The 13,905-nt window shown below is 30.6% G+C and overlaps 1 protein-coding gene across 1 annotated transcript in view; it reads left to right on the forward strand.

Annotated features, from left to right (window-relative positions):
- The window catches only part of LOC114332680 (protein outspread), an 889,498-nt gene that overhangs the window by 340,308 nt on the left and 535,285 nt on the right, over positions 1-13,905 (forward strand). Inside the window, exon 3 of the mRNA XM_050657294.1 lies at positions 5,597-5,662. Within this exon, the coding sequence (XP_050513251.1) occupies positions 5,597-5,662 (66 nt within the window). The remainder of the gene's footprint in view (positions 1-5,596; positions 5,663-13,905) is intronic.

Below are 13,905 nucleotides of genomic sequence, written 5' to 3' on the forward strand. Positions count from 1 at the left end.
AACAACTTGGGGTTTTAGCCTGGGGTATATGTCACCCCTTCTCGGAAGTGAAAATTACTTTATTAAAAATAACCCCACAAATCGAGAGAGGGACAAATTGTAAGCAAAATTTGTTATATAATGTGATTAAAATAAATCAATACTTTTTGAATTATTAAAGATCAAATATTTTGATTTTTGGAAAGAAAATGCATGCTTTAGAGCGATTTTTCATAAATGACTCAAAAACTGTAAGTTTTTACAAAAAAGTTTTCATCACTAAAATTGAAGCTAATAAGAAATATAATAAATTGCTTACTTGAAAAACCCTTTAATGTTAATTTAAAGTAAGTTATTGGTAATTAAATGTATATTTTTTTCCGCGACTGTTCAAATCTAAGGGTTCAAGCTTAAATAACGGGAAAGAGATGCATTTTATAACACTTAGGTACTAAATACTTGTCAAAGTACTAAGAAATACCTATGAAAAATAAGATCCAGAAAAAGTTGATAGTATCAAAATCCGCTCACCAATTTTCGTGAAAATGAATGGAGATTTACCGAAATCGAAGGTCATAGTTGATTTTTACCTTCAGCGACTGCACTATAGAAAGAAAATGGCAATTCAATAATTGAGATGCGTATATTTTGCGAACTCATAAATTATTAAACAATATATAGTCGACAAATAATTAATTTAAATTATTTTAAGTACAACCCTCTCTTAAGCCGGGAATATGGGATGATTTTCTTGCGAAGGGGTTGTAGTTCAATAATCGAAAGGCGCGTGATTTTAGAGTTTATTTTTAGAATATAAGCTATACGAATTAAACTACTATTAACTTTTTTGTAAAAACTTACAGTTTTTTAGTGATTTACAAAAAACCTCTTCAAAACATGCATTTTTTTCACAAATAATTAAAATCTTTGATCTTTAATAACTTAAAAAGTATTTACTTATTTTATTAACTTTATATAATAAATTTTGCTTTTAATTTGTTCTTTTATTGATTTGTGCAGTTATTTTTTATAAAATAATTTTCACCCCCGAGAAGGGGCGGTATCCACCCTCAGGGTAAAGGCGCAAGGTGGTACCATGTCACCTTTGTTTCTTGACGTATCCTCTAACCACTGACCAATTTTCGTGAAAATCGATGAAGGTTCACCGGAATTGAAGGTAATCGTTTATTTTTACCTTCAGTGACTGCACTATACAAAATAAATTGCAATTTACTGATCTAAATGCGCGTAATTTGGAAGCTTATAAATTATTAAATGATATGTAGTCGCCAAATAATTAGTTTAACGCATTTTAAGTACAACTTTCTCTTAAGCCGGGAAGATAGGGTGGTTTTCTGGCGAAGGGGTTGTAGCTCAATAATCGAAATGCTCTTGATATAATAGTTTATTCTTAGAGTATATAAGCTATAGGAATTATATTCGCAATACGATATATTTTAAGTTTTCTCAGCATCTTTCTCTTAAGTTAAATCAATTAAAGGGTTGTTTGGGGGTGAAGGGGATGAGCTCAAAAATCGAAACTATATAATTTCAAGAGCTCATAAATAGCTCGTAATTCTGCCGCAAAAACCGATTCAATATTCCTATTTTTAAGTAGTGGGGGGGCTGACTCAGCCCCCCCCACTAGGGTATTAAATTCCTGCTCAATGGAACGAGCTCAAAATTTTTAGTTTGCGGAATATGAGAGCTCATAAATAGCTCATAAATCAGGGCTATTTGTTTTTTAATTTTTGCAAGTGGGGGGGGGCCAGCTCAACACGGGTTGCTTTTAGAAATCATGTAGACCTAATAGTTTACGCATAATATTGTTATAATAAAAGCTTTCTGGGATAAATAATTTCAATTGATTATTGAGTGAAAATAATTCAATAATAAATCAACAAAATTATCTAAAAAGTATTAATAATTTTCAAAAGTTATTAGTAGTTTTCATTACTACAATATCATTCAAAAATGACTATTAAACTTTCCTTTTATATTTTTGTGTAAATCAATATCAATATAAAATTCAGAAATAATTACCAACCTAAATCAAAATATATCTATTGCAAATATTGTATACCTACTGTACTATTTGAAATATCAAAACTATTTAGTATAATTTTAGAAGTCTTCGGTCCGGGAAAAATAGTTCTACATCAGAGCTACCAACTAAAGTAAATAGAGAAGATTTTCTTTAACGACGCATTGTAGCATTCTATTATTTTCCGTAACATTGTGAAAACGAAAATAAATCCTACGTAATTGCATCTGTCAGGCGCTAAAATTTATTTGGTCGAAGCCTCGTCTAGACTATCCTTAAAGTAACATTCAATGACATTTTATTAGAGCATTGATCTCGCTATATGTGTATAATTGTTTCTTCAAGTAAATGACACTAATTACTGCTAATCATAAAATGAAATTTAATTTTCGTTTAGTTGGATGTGTGTAATCTACTTCGAGGACATAAATAACTTGCTAATGATAACTACTAAACAAACTTATCTTCGTAGACCAGTCAACTGACTTTTGGTTCATGTTTAAGGGTGTAGGCGAAAAATCTTGGTCCAATGCTATTTGAATGCATTTTTTTTCGAATCCTGAGAAAACTAATAAATATTTTTGAAAAATTTAAACGCAGAATGAAAGATTACGTTTATACCGAGGGCCGAAAGTTCCTTAGAATAAACAAAAAGTTGAAATAAAAATGACATGAAATATTTGAAATTAAAAATCACACTAAATGTTCTCTTTTTTTCGCCCCTGTAACTTATTAAAATAAACATTATATAAGTTTTCAGGGACTTGCGGCCCTAGGTAATAATGTAATATTTTATTATACGTTTAAATTTTTCAAAAATACTTATCCTGATTAGTTTTCTCAGGATTCCAAAAAAAATGAATGCATTTAAATAGCATTGAACCAAGATTTTGGGCCTACCCCCTTAAGGTATTTAAAGTAGAATTGGGCGATTAATACTGGACGTGTTAGTTTTTTTTTTAAGATTTATGGCTTTACTTTGGATGCAAAACAGTAAACTTGTTACATAAAGATGTTGAATTGAGATTAACACTTACCCCGGCGAATTGTATACGAATGTCGTATACAGTTTGCTGAGGTAAGTGTTAAGACCTACCATTAATTGGGCATTTTTGAAATAATCATGTATCTATATCTACGTTTCGAACTTGTATGGCCAACCTTGACATGAAAGTCGTAAAATCGATGTTTTAAACGGGAAAATATATCACGCATCGTCTCATTTAAAAGCTTAAAAAAATATGTGTAACGCTTTGGTTCCCAATGGGTCTAGCCGGTTAAAATAGTGAAAAATGCCCCAGCGATATTCCAAAAATAAAAATACCATGCTGTTCTACATCAAAAAGTATTCGACCAAAAAAAATTTTAGACCCCTAGCCACACCCGTAACCCCCCAAAAAAATAAAACGTGTTATTTCATTTTTTGACGATATCTTCGTTTCTAATCATCGTAGAAACTTATATTTTTTTTATCTGTAGGATTTTTTATTGCCTATGGCATAGTATTTTTTTCTAAAATTTTTGGCACGAAATTCAAATGTTTTTTGCTGTTGATTTTTTTTAAACTAGGCCGAACAAAATGCCACAAAAAAAATAATGTGTGTGTACTTTGTACGCACGTAAGAAGTTATACGTCTATTATGTGATTTTTAAGACAATACCAAAAATTAAAAAAAAAAATAAAAGAATAAAACGCACACAAACACATTGAAAAATACCACAAAAAAAAAATGATTTCTGAACGATAATTGTTGGCAAAAATTTTAAATACGCATTTTCTGAAAAAAAAATTATATAACAAATATACTTACAATCATAAAATGCATAAAAAAATAAAAAAATAAAAACTTTCATCGGGAATCGAACCCGTGAATTTCGGGTCGCTTTGATTCGTAATCGAAGCCTAGACTCACTCGTCCAATTCCACATTATTTGTCATGTGGAAAAATAGGGTAACTGAACGTTTTACTGTTTGACACTTGTTTTGAATATAATTAAATTATGTAGTTTAAATTTTGTGGAAGAAAATATTAAAATATAACAAAACAGTAAGAAAACAATATATTAGATGAAGATTGGTAGAACTTTTGTTGGTAATCAAATTAAGTATGTAAATCAAAGCATTACATACCTACTAGATAAATAAATCTACGCCAAAAAATCATAATTTAAAAATAAAAATCGGACCTAATTTGGGATTTCTCTCTAAAGTCCCCATTCTTGAGAAAATAAATGTACAGTAGAGCGTCGATTATCCGAACGTCGATCAACCGAACGACCGCTTATTCGAACTATCGACTCCCGCGTCCCGCACTCGAATACCGAGCAGGCGTTAGTAATTGACGCTTAAAATATCTTCAATTTTCTTCAATATTGTATCCAAAAATAAATATGTTGTTGTAAAGACTGCACTTTTTTGTTTAGTTGCTAGTTGTCATTATCAAGCTATAAATAAATATGTAGGTATATAAATATGGCTTTTATTCACTTGTGGATAAATATGTATGACTATAAATATTATGTATCAGTATATTGTAGTTCGATTATCCGAACAAATCGGTTTTCCGAACACCTATGTCCCCCAATTAGTTCGGATAATCGACGCTCTACTGTATTTCAACCTAATCCAACTGTATAATTACAATATGATTATAATAAAAATTACTTACCAAATTAGAATGAGTTTTCCTTGTCCAAAATAGTCCAAAAGTCCAAAAATATAGGTATATGAAAACTATTTAAAAAGGCAGTATAACTATTAACTAACTTTTGTTTGTTGTTTCTTTTCACACAAATTTTAAAACGCAACAACCATAAATAATCTAACTACAGCTGTGCCACAGCCGCCATATTTAATATTTTTTGACATGTCATTTGAACATCCAATCAGAACAAAGTTATAATGCGCATGCGCCGGGATCATAGGTTTTAACATATAAAAATTCACCCTCATATCGCCGGTAAAGAAGTATAACTTCAAAAATATATTATTTATTGGATGTCAAATTATCTCCACTATTTTTTTTTTCAGATTTTTATAGGATGGGCATTATGACCAAAATATGGAAAAACATTTTTGGTATTTTCTTTAACCGTTTTGACTCCTTATCCTATTTTAAAATCATTCTCTGCAATATTTTCCTTCAAGTACATCCCAAAAATGACCAGAAAAATGTTTAGACTTCTAGACCTGAACGTAACCTCAAAGTACATCACAAAAATGTGTTTTATATATGTTTTATATATCACAAAATGTGATAAAATATTAAAGTGTTAACCGATATGTACATAATATATTAAAATGGTCTATTCTTTCTTTATAAATTATTTAGGAGCGTTACAATCCTTTTATGTAAGTTTGTATACTTTATAGTCTATTGTTTCTTCCTACTTCTATAAATGGTTTATACATTATCTACATACCTAAAATTACACAAAATGTTGGAATTTTCTTACACCAGGCAATAAAACATCAAGTCTTGGTACTAGTTTTGAACTATCCAGAGACTAGAAATTATTGAAATTCCGTGTGGTAATACATATCTTTTCATAAATGTTTATTTTTTGTTGCAGAGATGGCAACGTCGATGGTTTGTTCTATACGACGACGGGGAATTGAATTATTCTGTGGACGAACACGTAAGTCATTTTAGTTTTTTTTTGCGTATATTTAAGGTCTTCCAATGTAAATCTTTCGTGAACCACTAAAAGTACAATGTGTATTTCACACATCTAATAATAAAATACTGAAAAAAAATACACTATAGGGTGAAATTTTGAAATTATAAAGTGTGGAAACCACTTATGGAATCTAATTGTCTGTGTCCTTATTTTAGAAATTTATAAAAAACGCTAGGATTAGTCGACTTTTAAATTCAAATGGGCGTTTTATAAACATAAATTTAAATATACAGAGTGATTCATGCAAGTCTAGCATAGTCCACGATCTTTAGTTTTAATGAAGCACCCTATATATTTTTGTTTTTAGAAGCTTGAACAAAACCCCCATAAAATGTTTATGGAGTGGACAAATTTCACTATAATTTTGTTAAGATGTTCCTGCCATAAGAGTCATACATGTCCATTTTCAATAAAAAATCTCCAATAATTTTCGATATATTGAAAAAATCGATTTTCATTTTGTAACTTCAAAGGGCTGTAACTTTTTTTGTGTACACTTTTGTACTGAGGTAAGAATTCAATCAATTTATTTTTGTCCCCGGAATGCGTGATTTAATTTATGACATACCTTTTTGAAACACCCTGTATATACCTCATATAATCAATATAATAATATTATATTGTTAAAAGTATATCATTAAACGATTCATTTTTATAATAATGTTCATAGCAAAATGAAATCTAAAGAGCGGGAGATCTAAAGATTTCTTACGCAAAAAATCAAATTCTGGTCACCACCTAAATCCGAGCTTTCTACAATTCACAAAGTAAACGGACGATAAATGGTGGTGAATCTACAATATGCATTCCACGACACGTGAATTTATCTAAGAAATAAGGTTAATCTTAGTTTTAATCTTAAGACGCCGTTCACATGGGAATGTGAATGGGAATCACAAATGGGAATTTTAAAATATTTCTAGACCTTTTTGAAAAGTTATTGGTGTTTTGCTCTGCTAATTTTTTAGAAATAATAATAATTGGGGATTTCAACATTGATTTTAAAAAATCTTCTAATGAACTCAGCAATTTCCGTGATCTAATTTCTACTTTTGGCTTAACAATAAATATTAATGAATATACTAGGATAACAACTAGATCAGCAACTTGTTTAGATAACATCTTAACAAACATAGACAGTGGGATAATTGGTTGTGGAATTGTGGACCCATGTATCTCTGATCATTTTGCTCAATTTATTAACTTAAAAATAAAATCTGAAAAAAATCATAGTGCAAATACATACACAAGACGTATAACGAGTAATGGCATACTGAAGTTAAAACATTCGTTAAATAACGTTGACTATAACGTTGACTGGTCTTTAGCTATTTCTCTCAAAACAGCAACAGAATTAGCTCAATTTATTACTGAAATGTATCAAAAGTTAACTGAAATCAATTTTCCATTAAAAAAATTGCAAACTCATAGTAAAGCTCCAATTTCTTGGTTTGATGATGAATTAAAACTTATGCGAGAAAATCTTTCCACGGTCAAGGTAATTGCTGACGTTACAAAAGATTATAGTGAATATAATAAGTTTAAGAAGCATTATAGATAGATCAACAATATCATTAAAGAAAAAACTAGCTTATGGGTATTTCTTTTCAAATTCTGAAAATATATCTCGTGACAGTTGGAAAGTTATAAACTATCACAGAAATAAAGTTCAAAATAAAAAAGTTTGTCCTAGTACGATCTCATCAAACGATTTCAATAATTACTTTACTTCAGTAGCTAAAAATATTAGAGATTCTTTTAGTTCTACAAATGAAAATGTGGCTATAGATATTTTGAAAGATGTACACTCTCCTTGCCACTCTTTATTTTTAATACCTGTTACTGATATTGAGATCAGAAATGTTTTGCGTGGCTTGAAAAATTCACATTGTACAGATTTTTAGTTCTTGAACAAAAAAATAATTGTCGAAACTATTGATATTGTTATTGACAAATTAGTTTTACTTTATAATAATTGCCTTACTGAGGGGATTTTCCCAGATGTACTAAAAGTAACAAAAGTGTTACCACTATTCAAAAAGGGGTCTTTAGATGAAATTGAAAATTATCGTCCCATCTCTATCATTCCCATTTTCGGTAAAATTTTTGAAAGCATTCTTAATACTCGTTTGATAGAATATCTAGATAAACACAAAATACTTCACTGCAATCAATATGGCTTTAGAAAAAAGTGCAGCACTACACAAGCTATACAGAAAATTGTGAGAGATATAGTCGACGGCTTGGAGGAGGGTCATTTCGTGTCTTTGACATTGTGTGATTTATCCAAAGCTTTTGACTGTGTTTCGCATAAATTACTGTTGGAAAAAATGCATAAATATGGTATAAGAGGAAACACCCTCAATCTATTTACATCTTATTTAACAAATAGAAAACAGGCAGTTTTACTTAATAATAGCTTTTCTGATTTCAACACGGTCGAATACGGTGTTCCTCAAGGTTCAATACTAGGACCCACTTCGTTTCTTATTTATCTTAACGATCTATTTCACTACACTTTTCCCATAAAATGTGTGTGCTTTGCAGATGATACCACTCTCATAAATACTGACATTAATCAACATAATTTGAAAATTAAAATAGATAGTGATACTCAGAAAGCAAAAAACTGGTTTTTGCATAATGGTCTGAAGCTAAATGAAGACAAAAATCAGAATTTGATGTTTAGTTCTGATCGGAAGTGTGTCTTAGGAAATAGTGTTAAACTCTTAGGAATTTTTCTAGATGATAATTTGGACTGGAGTGCTCATACAGACTACTTAAGTTCTAAACTTGCTACAACTATATTTTTGATACGCAACTTAATTTTTTTAATGATCCCTAAAAGTACCCTTATAATGATCTACTTTGCACTGTTCCATAGCCATGTAAAGTACGGAATAACTATTTGGGGTGGCTCTTGTCACGCAGCAAGAATTTTTAAATTACAAAAGAAAATAGTGAGGATACTTGCAGGAGCTGAGTATAGGGAACACTGTAAACCTTTATTTCAGGAGTTAGGTATTATGTCACTGCCTTCACTCTATATATATGAGACGCTGATTGAAATTCATTCCAACAAAAGTAAGTTTAACATAAACTCCAACTTCCATGATCATCATACAAGATCGAGAGATGCTATTAGAGCACAACGTTTTAGGTTGACGAAAAGTATAAAAAACTCGACTGATGTTAGTTTGTACAATTTTTTGCCAGATGAAGTAAAAAGTCTTCATTTACAGTCGTTTAAAAATAAAATAAAATCACATTTTTTAAAACATTGTTTTTACACAAAGACAGAGTACTTAGGTACCGCTTATATAATATAATAGTACTAGTTTGGTCAGGGTTTTTTTTTGCCGATTATGACGATATTAATTTCATGCTTTTATGTTTATTTAATATTTTTACGTTTTTACATAGTGTGTTAAATTGTTTAAATTTGTTAGTACCTGTTTGTATATCTTTTCATTATAATTTATAATATTTATCTTTTAAATTTTGTCCAGGTTTTATAATGTACGTTCTCTTTTGACTTGTCAAAAACAAAAGAAATTTTGTATATTTGATTCAATAAATTCTATTCTATTCTATTCATGACAAGCGCTTAACGCGCGTTTTGATAACGTGCGTTTACGACTACATACATTTTATTTGAGGCCGTTCACATGCTAACGCGGGTTTTGGGTCATTAAAACGCGCTGGCATGTGAACGGTCTCAAATAAAATGTATGTAATTGCAAGCGCGCATCATCAAAACGCGCGCTCAGCGTTTGTCATGTGAACGTGGCCTTACAATATGGTAAAAAACGTTTTGCTTTTTATGAACGAAAAGACCATCGTTGTCCATCAAAGAACCATCCCAACTCGAAGTATTTCTACCTACGTTCGTACTTATTGCATGGGCGCATTTAATACAATTAGCATATTAGGTGTATGTTTGTAAATATATACCATACAAGGTCAACTAAAATATTCTCGATTGTATTGTCGTCTTAAAGTCTGAATGGTATTCATATTAAATATGGATTATACGTGCTGGTAACCTCACTTATCAATCGTTTTTACTGTAAGAAGTATTAATGACAAACATGACATTGTTTCAGAATTTGTTTGGAGTACAGGAAGTAGTAGGTTGTTTAATAAATCTTTTAGTTCGATAGAAAAAACACGATTTTATGATTTTAAATACATACATTTTTTACAACCTTTTTAGATTTTCATCTCCCAGCGGTCTTCAAAAAAAAATTATTTTTCCATTTCTTAAAATAACAATAAACTGCCAAAATACGCGCGTGGGTACCATTACCCCTTATTTCGATGAAAATAGTTATGTACGCATGAATTTTTTTAGTAGTGAGATCGGCTTACTAGTAAATAGGGAGCTAAATTTACCGAATATAATGATTGTAGAAACAATAATTGATACTTTGATTTACTTTTTTTATATAATGGCTTTGGCTTAGCCAGTTAGCCAAACTATTTTTGTAAGAATTTTTCTCTTTTTTTTCTCTCTTTTTACATCTCTTACTTTTTTTGAGCAGTTCTTCATTAGGTGTGGTCTAGTGCATTTAACACAATGTGCAATTTTTCTGCAGTAATTTCTTGTATGGCCATATCCCTGGCATCTTGCGCATTGCGGGATTTCTCTTTTTGTATTTGTATAAGGAGCCTCAATTTTTACTCTGCTGTTTGCTAAAATTTTAATTTCGTATATTTTTTTATTATTATCTTTAGGCTTGAGATCTATAAAAAAGTGGGGCCGGACTAGCTCAGGCGGTGGAATGTCTGACTTCCATTCTGGTAGGCCCGAGGGTAGGCCGTGGTTCAAATCCCAGCGCCGGCGAAAATAGCTAGACATTTATAAAAATGTCTATAGACCGCAGGTCGACTTGGCCTGAATAAAATGAGTACCTTCGGTAAAACCAGGGGTAATAATAGGCGGTTGAAGCATATCACTGGCCCTGTTACCTTCCTTGTATACCGTAGGCCCTAGATACAGCAAACTATCCTGTTATAATCCCAAAACCGCGTTAGCGGTATAAAACGGGAGACTATTATTAATATCTATGAAAAACATGGGTATGATTATGGGTATGGTGTCATAGTGGTGATTTATTTATTTTGTGTTTGATATGTGGTATAATATATTGGCACTTCATGGTTAAATTCTTTTAAGCTTTGTTTTATCTCATCAGCATCAGTTATCGTAATAGATAATGTAGATTATATCCTCGCATAAAATTTTGGGTTTATGTGCCAAATAATTGGGATTTTCTTATAATGCAAGTAACGGCATAATAATTAATAAATCGGCCAATCAATCCTTAACAAAATCTTCCACCAAAATCAGCAGATTTTGGTGGAGGATCCTTCAATATACATATTTCATATCCTTTGGTATGAAAATTTATTTAAGTTCTGGTATGTATTTAGACTTAAGCCTTTTTAGAAGTTTTTTTGTGGCTCCTCGGTGCAATAATAAAATTACTGCATGGTTCAGTATGATTGTATAATAATATTAACCAGTTAATTTTAATTTTAACTCAATCTTCAATTATTTAATTTAATTTTAAACAACATTGATATTGAATTAATTCACAGTATTATATCGATAAAGTATTATAAAGTAAGATAAGTATCTCGATAGTATGGCAGTTATTGCGAAAGTTCCAGTTGCGAAAACATCCTTTGCAATTGGTAACTGTCCATCTCGCCTTAATTCGATGAGAGCTAGAAAATGATGACCGCAAATTGTTTTCTGTAAAACTATTTGCCTCTATATGGTAATACGATGGTTTGGTAAATCAGGCACGTACCGACGTATATATTTAGTTGCAGTAAAATGGAAAGTGAATATGTAAGTATGCAATACATATATCCATTCGCGTCAATAATACCACAAAACATGTTGATTTATTAAAAATACCTACTATCTACTCGTATATCAAGAGGGATTTTTTTACCAAACACTATATATTATTCATTCTCCATTTTTACTAATACTGCTAATAATCTGTTTTATACAGCAATTGTTAACGTATCTTTCAGTAGATATAGTATGAGATAAGTTACAAACTCCTATGGGTTTTCTAACACAAAACTCTGCCCAGGATGTGATTGAAAAAGTCAGCCACATTATAACTGTGAACTAATCTTAATTATTTTAATTGAAATTAAATAAGTTCAGGAATACTCTCTGAAAATTTCAAATTGATCGAGAAAAATAACAGGACATACAGCATGTTGAATATCTCTACCTTCAACTCACTTTCCAGAAGCTTCGCGCCAGCGTGCTTGAGCATAGTGAGAAACCTTCAATAGCTGTTCCCCTTCCCTTTTGTATATTACTCCGCGATTCAAAAACATGTTCCGGTGTTACTTTATGATTTGACAGACAAAAAAAAAATTGAAAATAAAAGTTGGCAAAACTTTTGGTAAAGGAGCTTTGAACCGTTCCACCTGAAATTTTGCATAGATTTTCTTTAGGCATTTCGTGAGGTAACGCTGTAGAGATATTTTTTGTTTTATGCTTATTTTATGTTAAAAAATAATAAATAGGTTGATTTTCACCCATTTAAAAATCCATTTTTTTAGGTGTCTGTAAAAATTTGCCACCATTCAATATTTTGCTTTGACATTTTTTTTGAATATCCTTTAAATTGTACTGAATATGTTTATTTAATTTAAAAACAAAATAATTCTGCCATCGTTTAAAAAAAATTAGGGGAAGAGTTTCAGGAAAGATAACATAGGGATGGATAACATTTGGATTAACATTCAAATATAACGGAAAAACAGTATCAGACATGATAAAATAAATCAACTTAACTCCTACAATCAACTAGTGATATGGCGATAATAATGTAACTTTAACAAATATGTGAAATTAGCATGGATAATTTTAGAGCATGATCGAACAATCACTGGGCAAACTAACATGTAAATCTGCGGCCAATTTACCCTGTCATTATCTTGGCCATATAATTGATTTGTCATTAAATTACTTGTTCTGTATTAATGCTATAGATACGTGCTACGTTTCTTTCCTCGCTATATGTTCTCTTTGTTTGCTATTACAACAATTTTTTATAATTTTATTTTAAGAATTCCAATTCTCAGTTGAACATCCTTTACATAAAATTTTCGAGGTAGGTACATATTTAGGAATGTGGCATTTTGATTGTCAACCTGGAATTATGCTGTCGTTTGTTACAATGTCTTATGAGATGATCGTTAAGTAATCATGCAGCAGATATAGTATATATGTCTCAAATGAGAGGGTGCATAAAACTCAAACTCACAGATTTAAAAACTTTGGCTGATTTGAAAAAAAATACTTGTTACTTTTTCCGCAGATCTATTATGACACACTAATTATTAGGATTACATTAAATCAAATGTCGATAAGAAATATTGTAATACAAGTAGAAAATATCGACGAAGCCTAGTGTCTGCATAGTGCCATAGCGGTAAAAATTATCATCATTGTGTGCTGAGTAACTGAAATAAAATAATATTTACCTACAATGTATTTCATGCAATTTTCTGGTTCAAGGGTTTGATTGCAGGCAAAAATGTCATTGACCTAATAGAATCGAATAGATGCAACTGTTGAGGTATATCAATAAGTAGGTACTCAAACGATACAGGTATTTAAAAAATCGGAGTATGGAGTTTATATGTATTTAAAAAATATGATTTTATAGACTTGGAAAAGGTTTGACCGAAGAAACTAATAAATTTTAGTAGGTACATTACCCACTAAAGATTTTCATTGATGCGCTTGCAAAAGTTTGCTTATCAAATTTACGTACTATTTATATCTACACTCACCGGCACGAAAAACGAGCATCCCACAAAATGGGTCATTTTTGATGGCTCGTATTTCCTAAACCTGTTGTCCGATTTTAGTGATTTTTTTATATGTTATAGCCTTGTTCTTTAACAATATCGCTGTAATAATATTGGCCAAACTAGTTTATCCTGATAGTAATATGGATACTGCAAGACATACTAGCACCGCCTAGTATAAACAATGTAGTATAACTAAAAAGCCAAAATAAATAGATAAACTGAATAAAATACTTTGTAATTGGATGTATAATAATTATTGTTTTTATTAAAACGATAATGATTAGTCGTTAAAACTAATGGGCAATTGGTAATACAAATAATCATATTATAAAAAGCCTCAATAT

This window comes from Diabrotica virgifera, chromosome 1, assembly GCF_917563875.1.
Source record: "Diabrotica virgifera virgifera chromosome 1, PGI_DIABVI_V3a".
NCBI lineage: Eukaryota > Metazoa > Arthropoda > Insecta > Coleoptera > Chrysomelidae > Diabrotica > Diabrotica virgifera.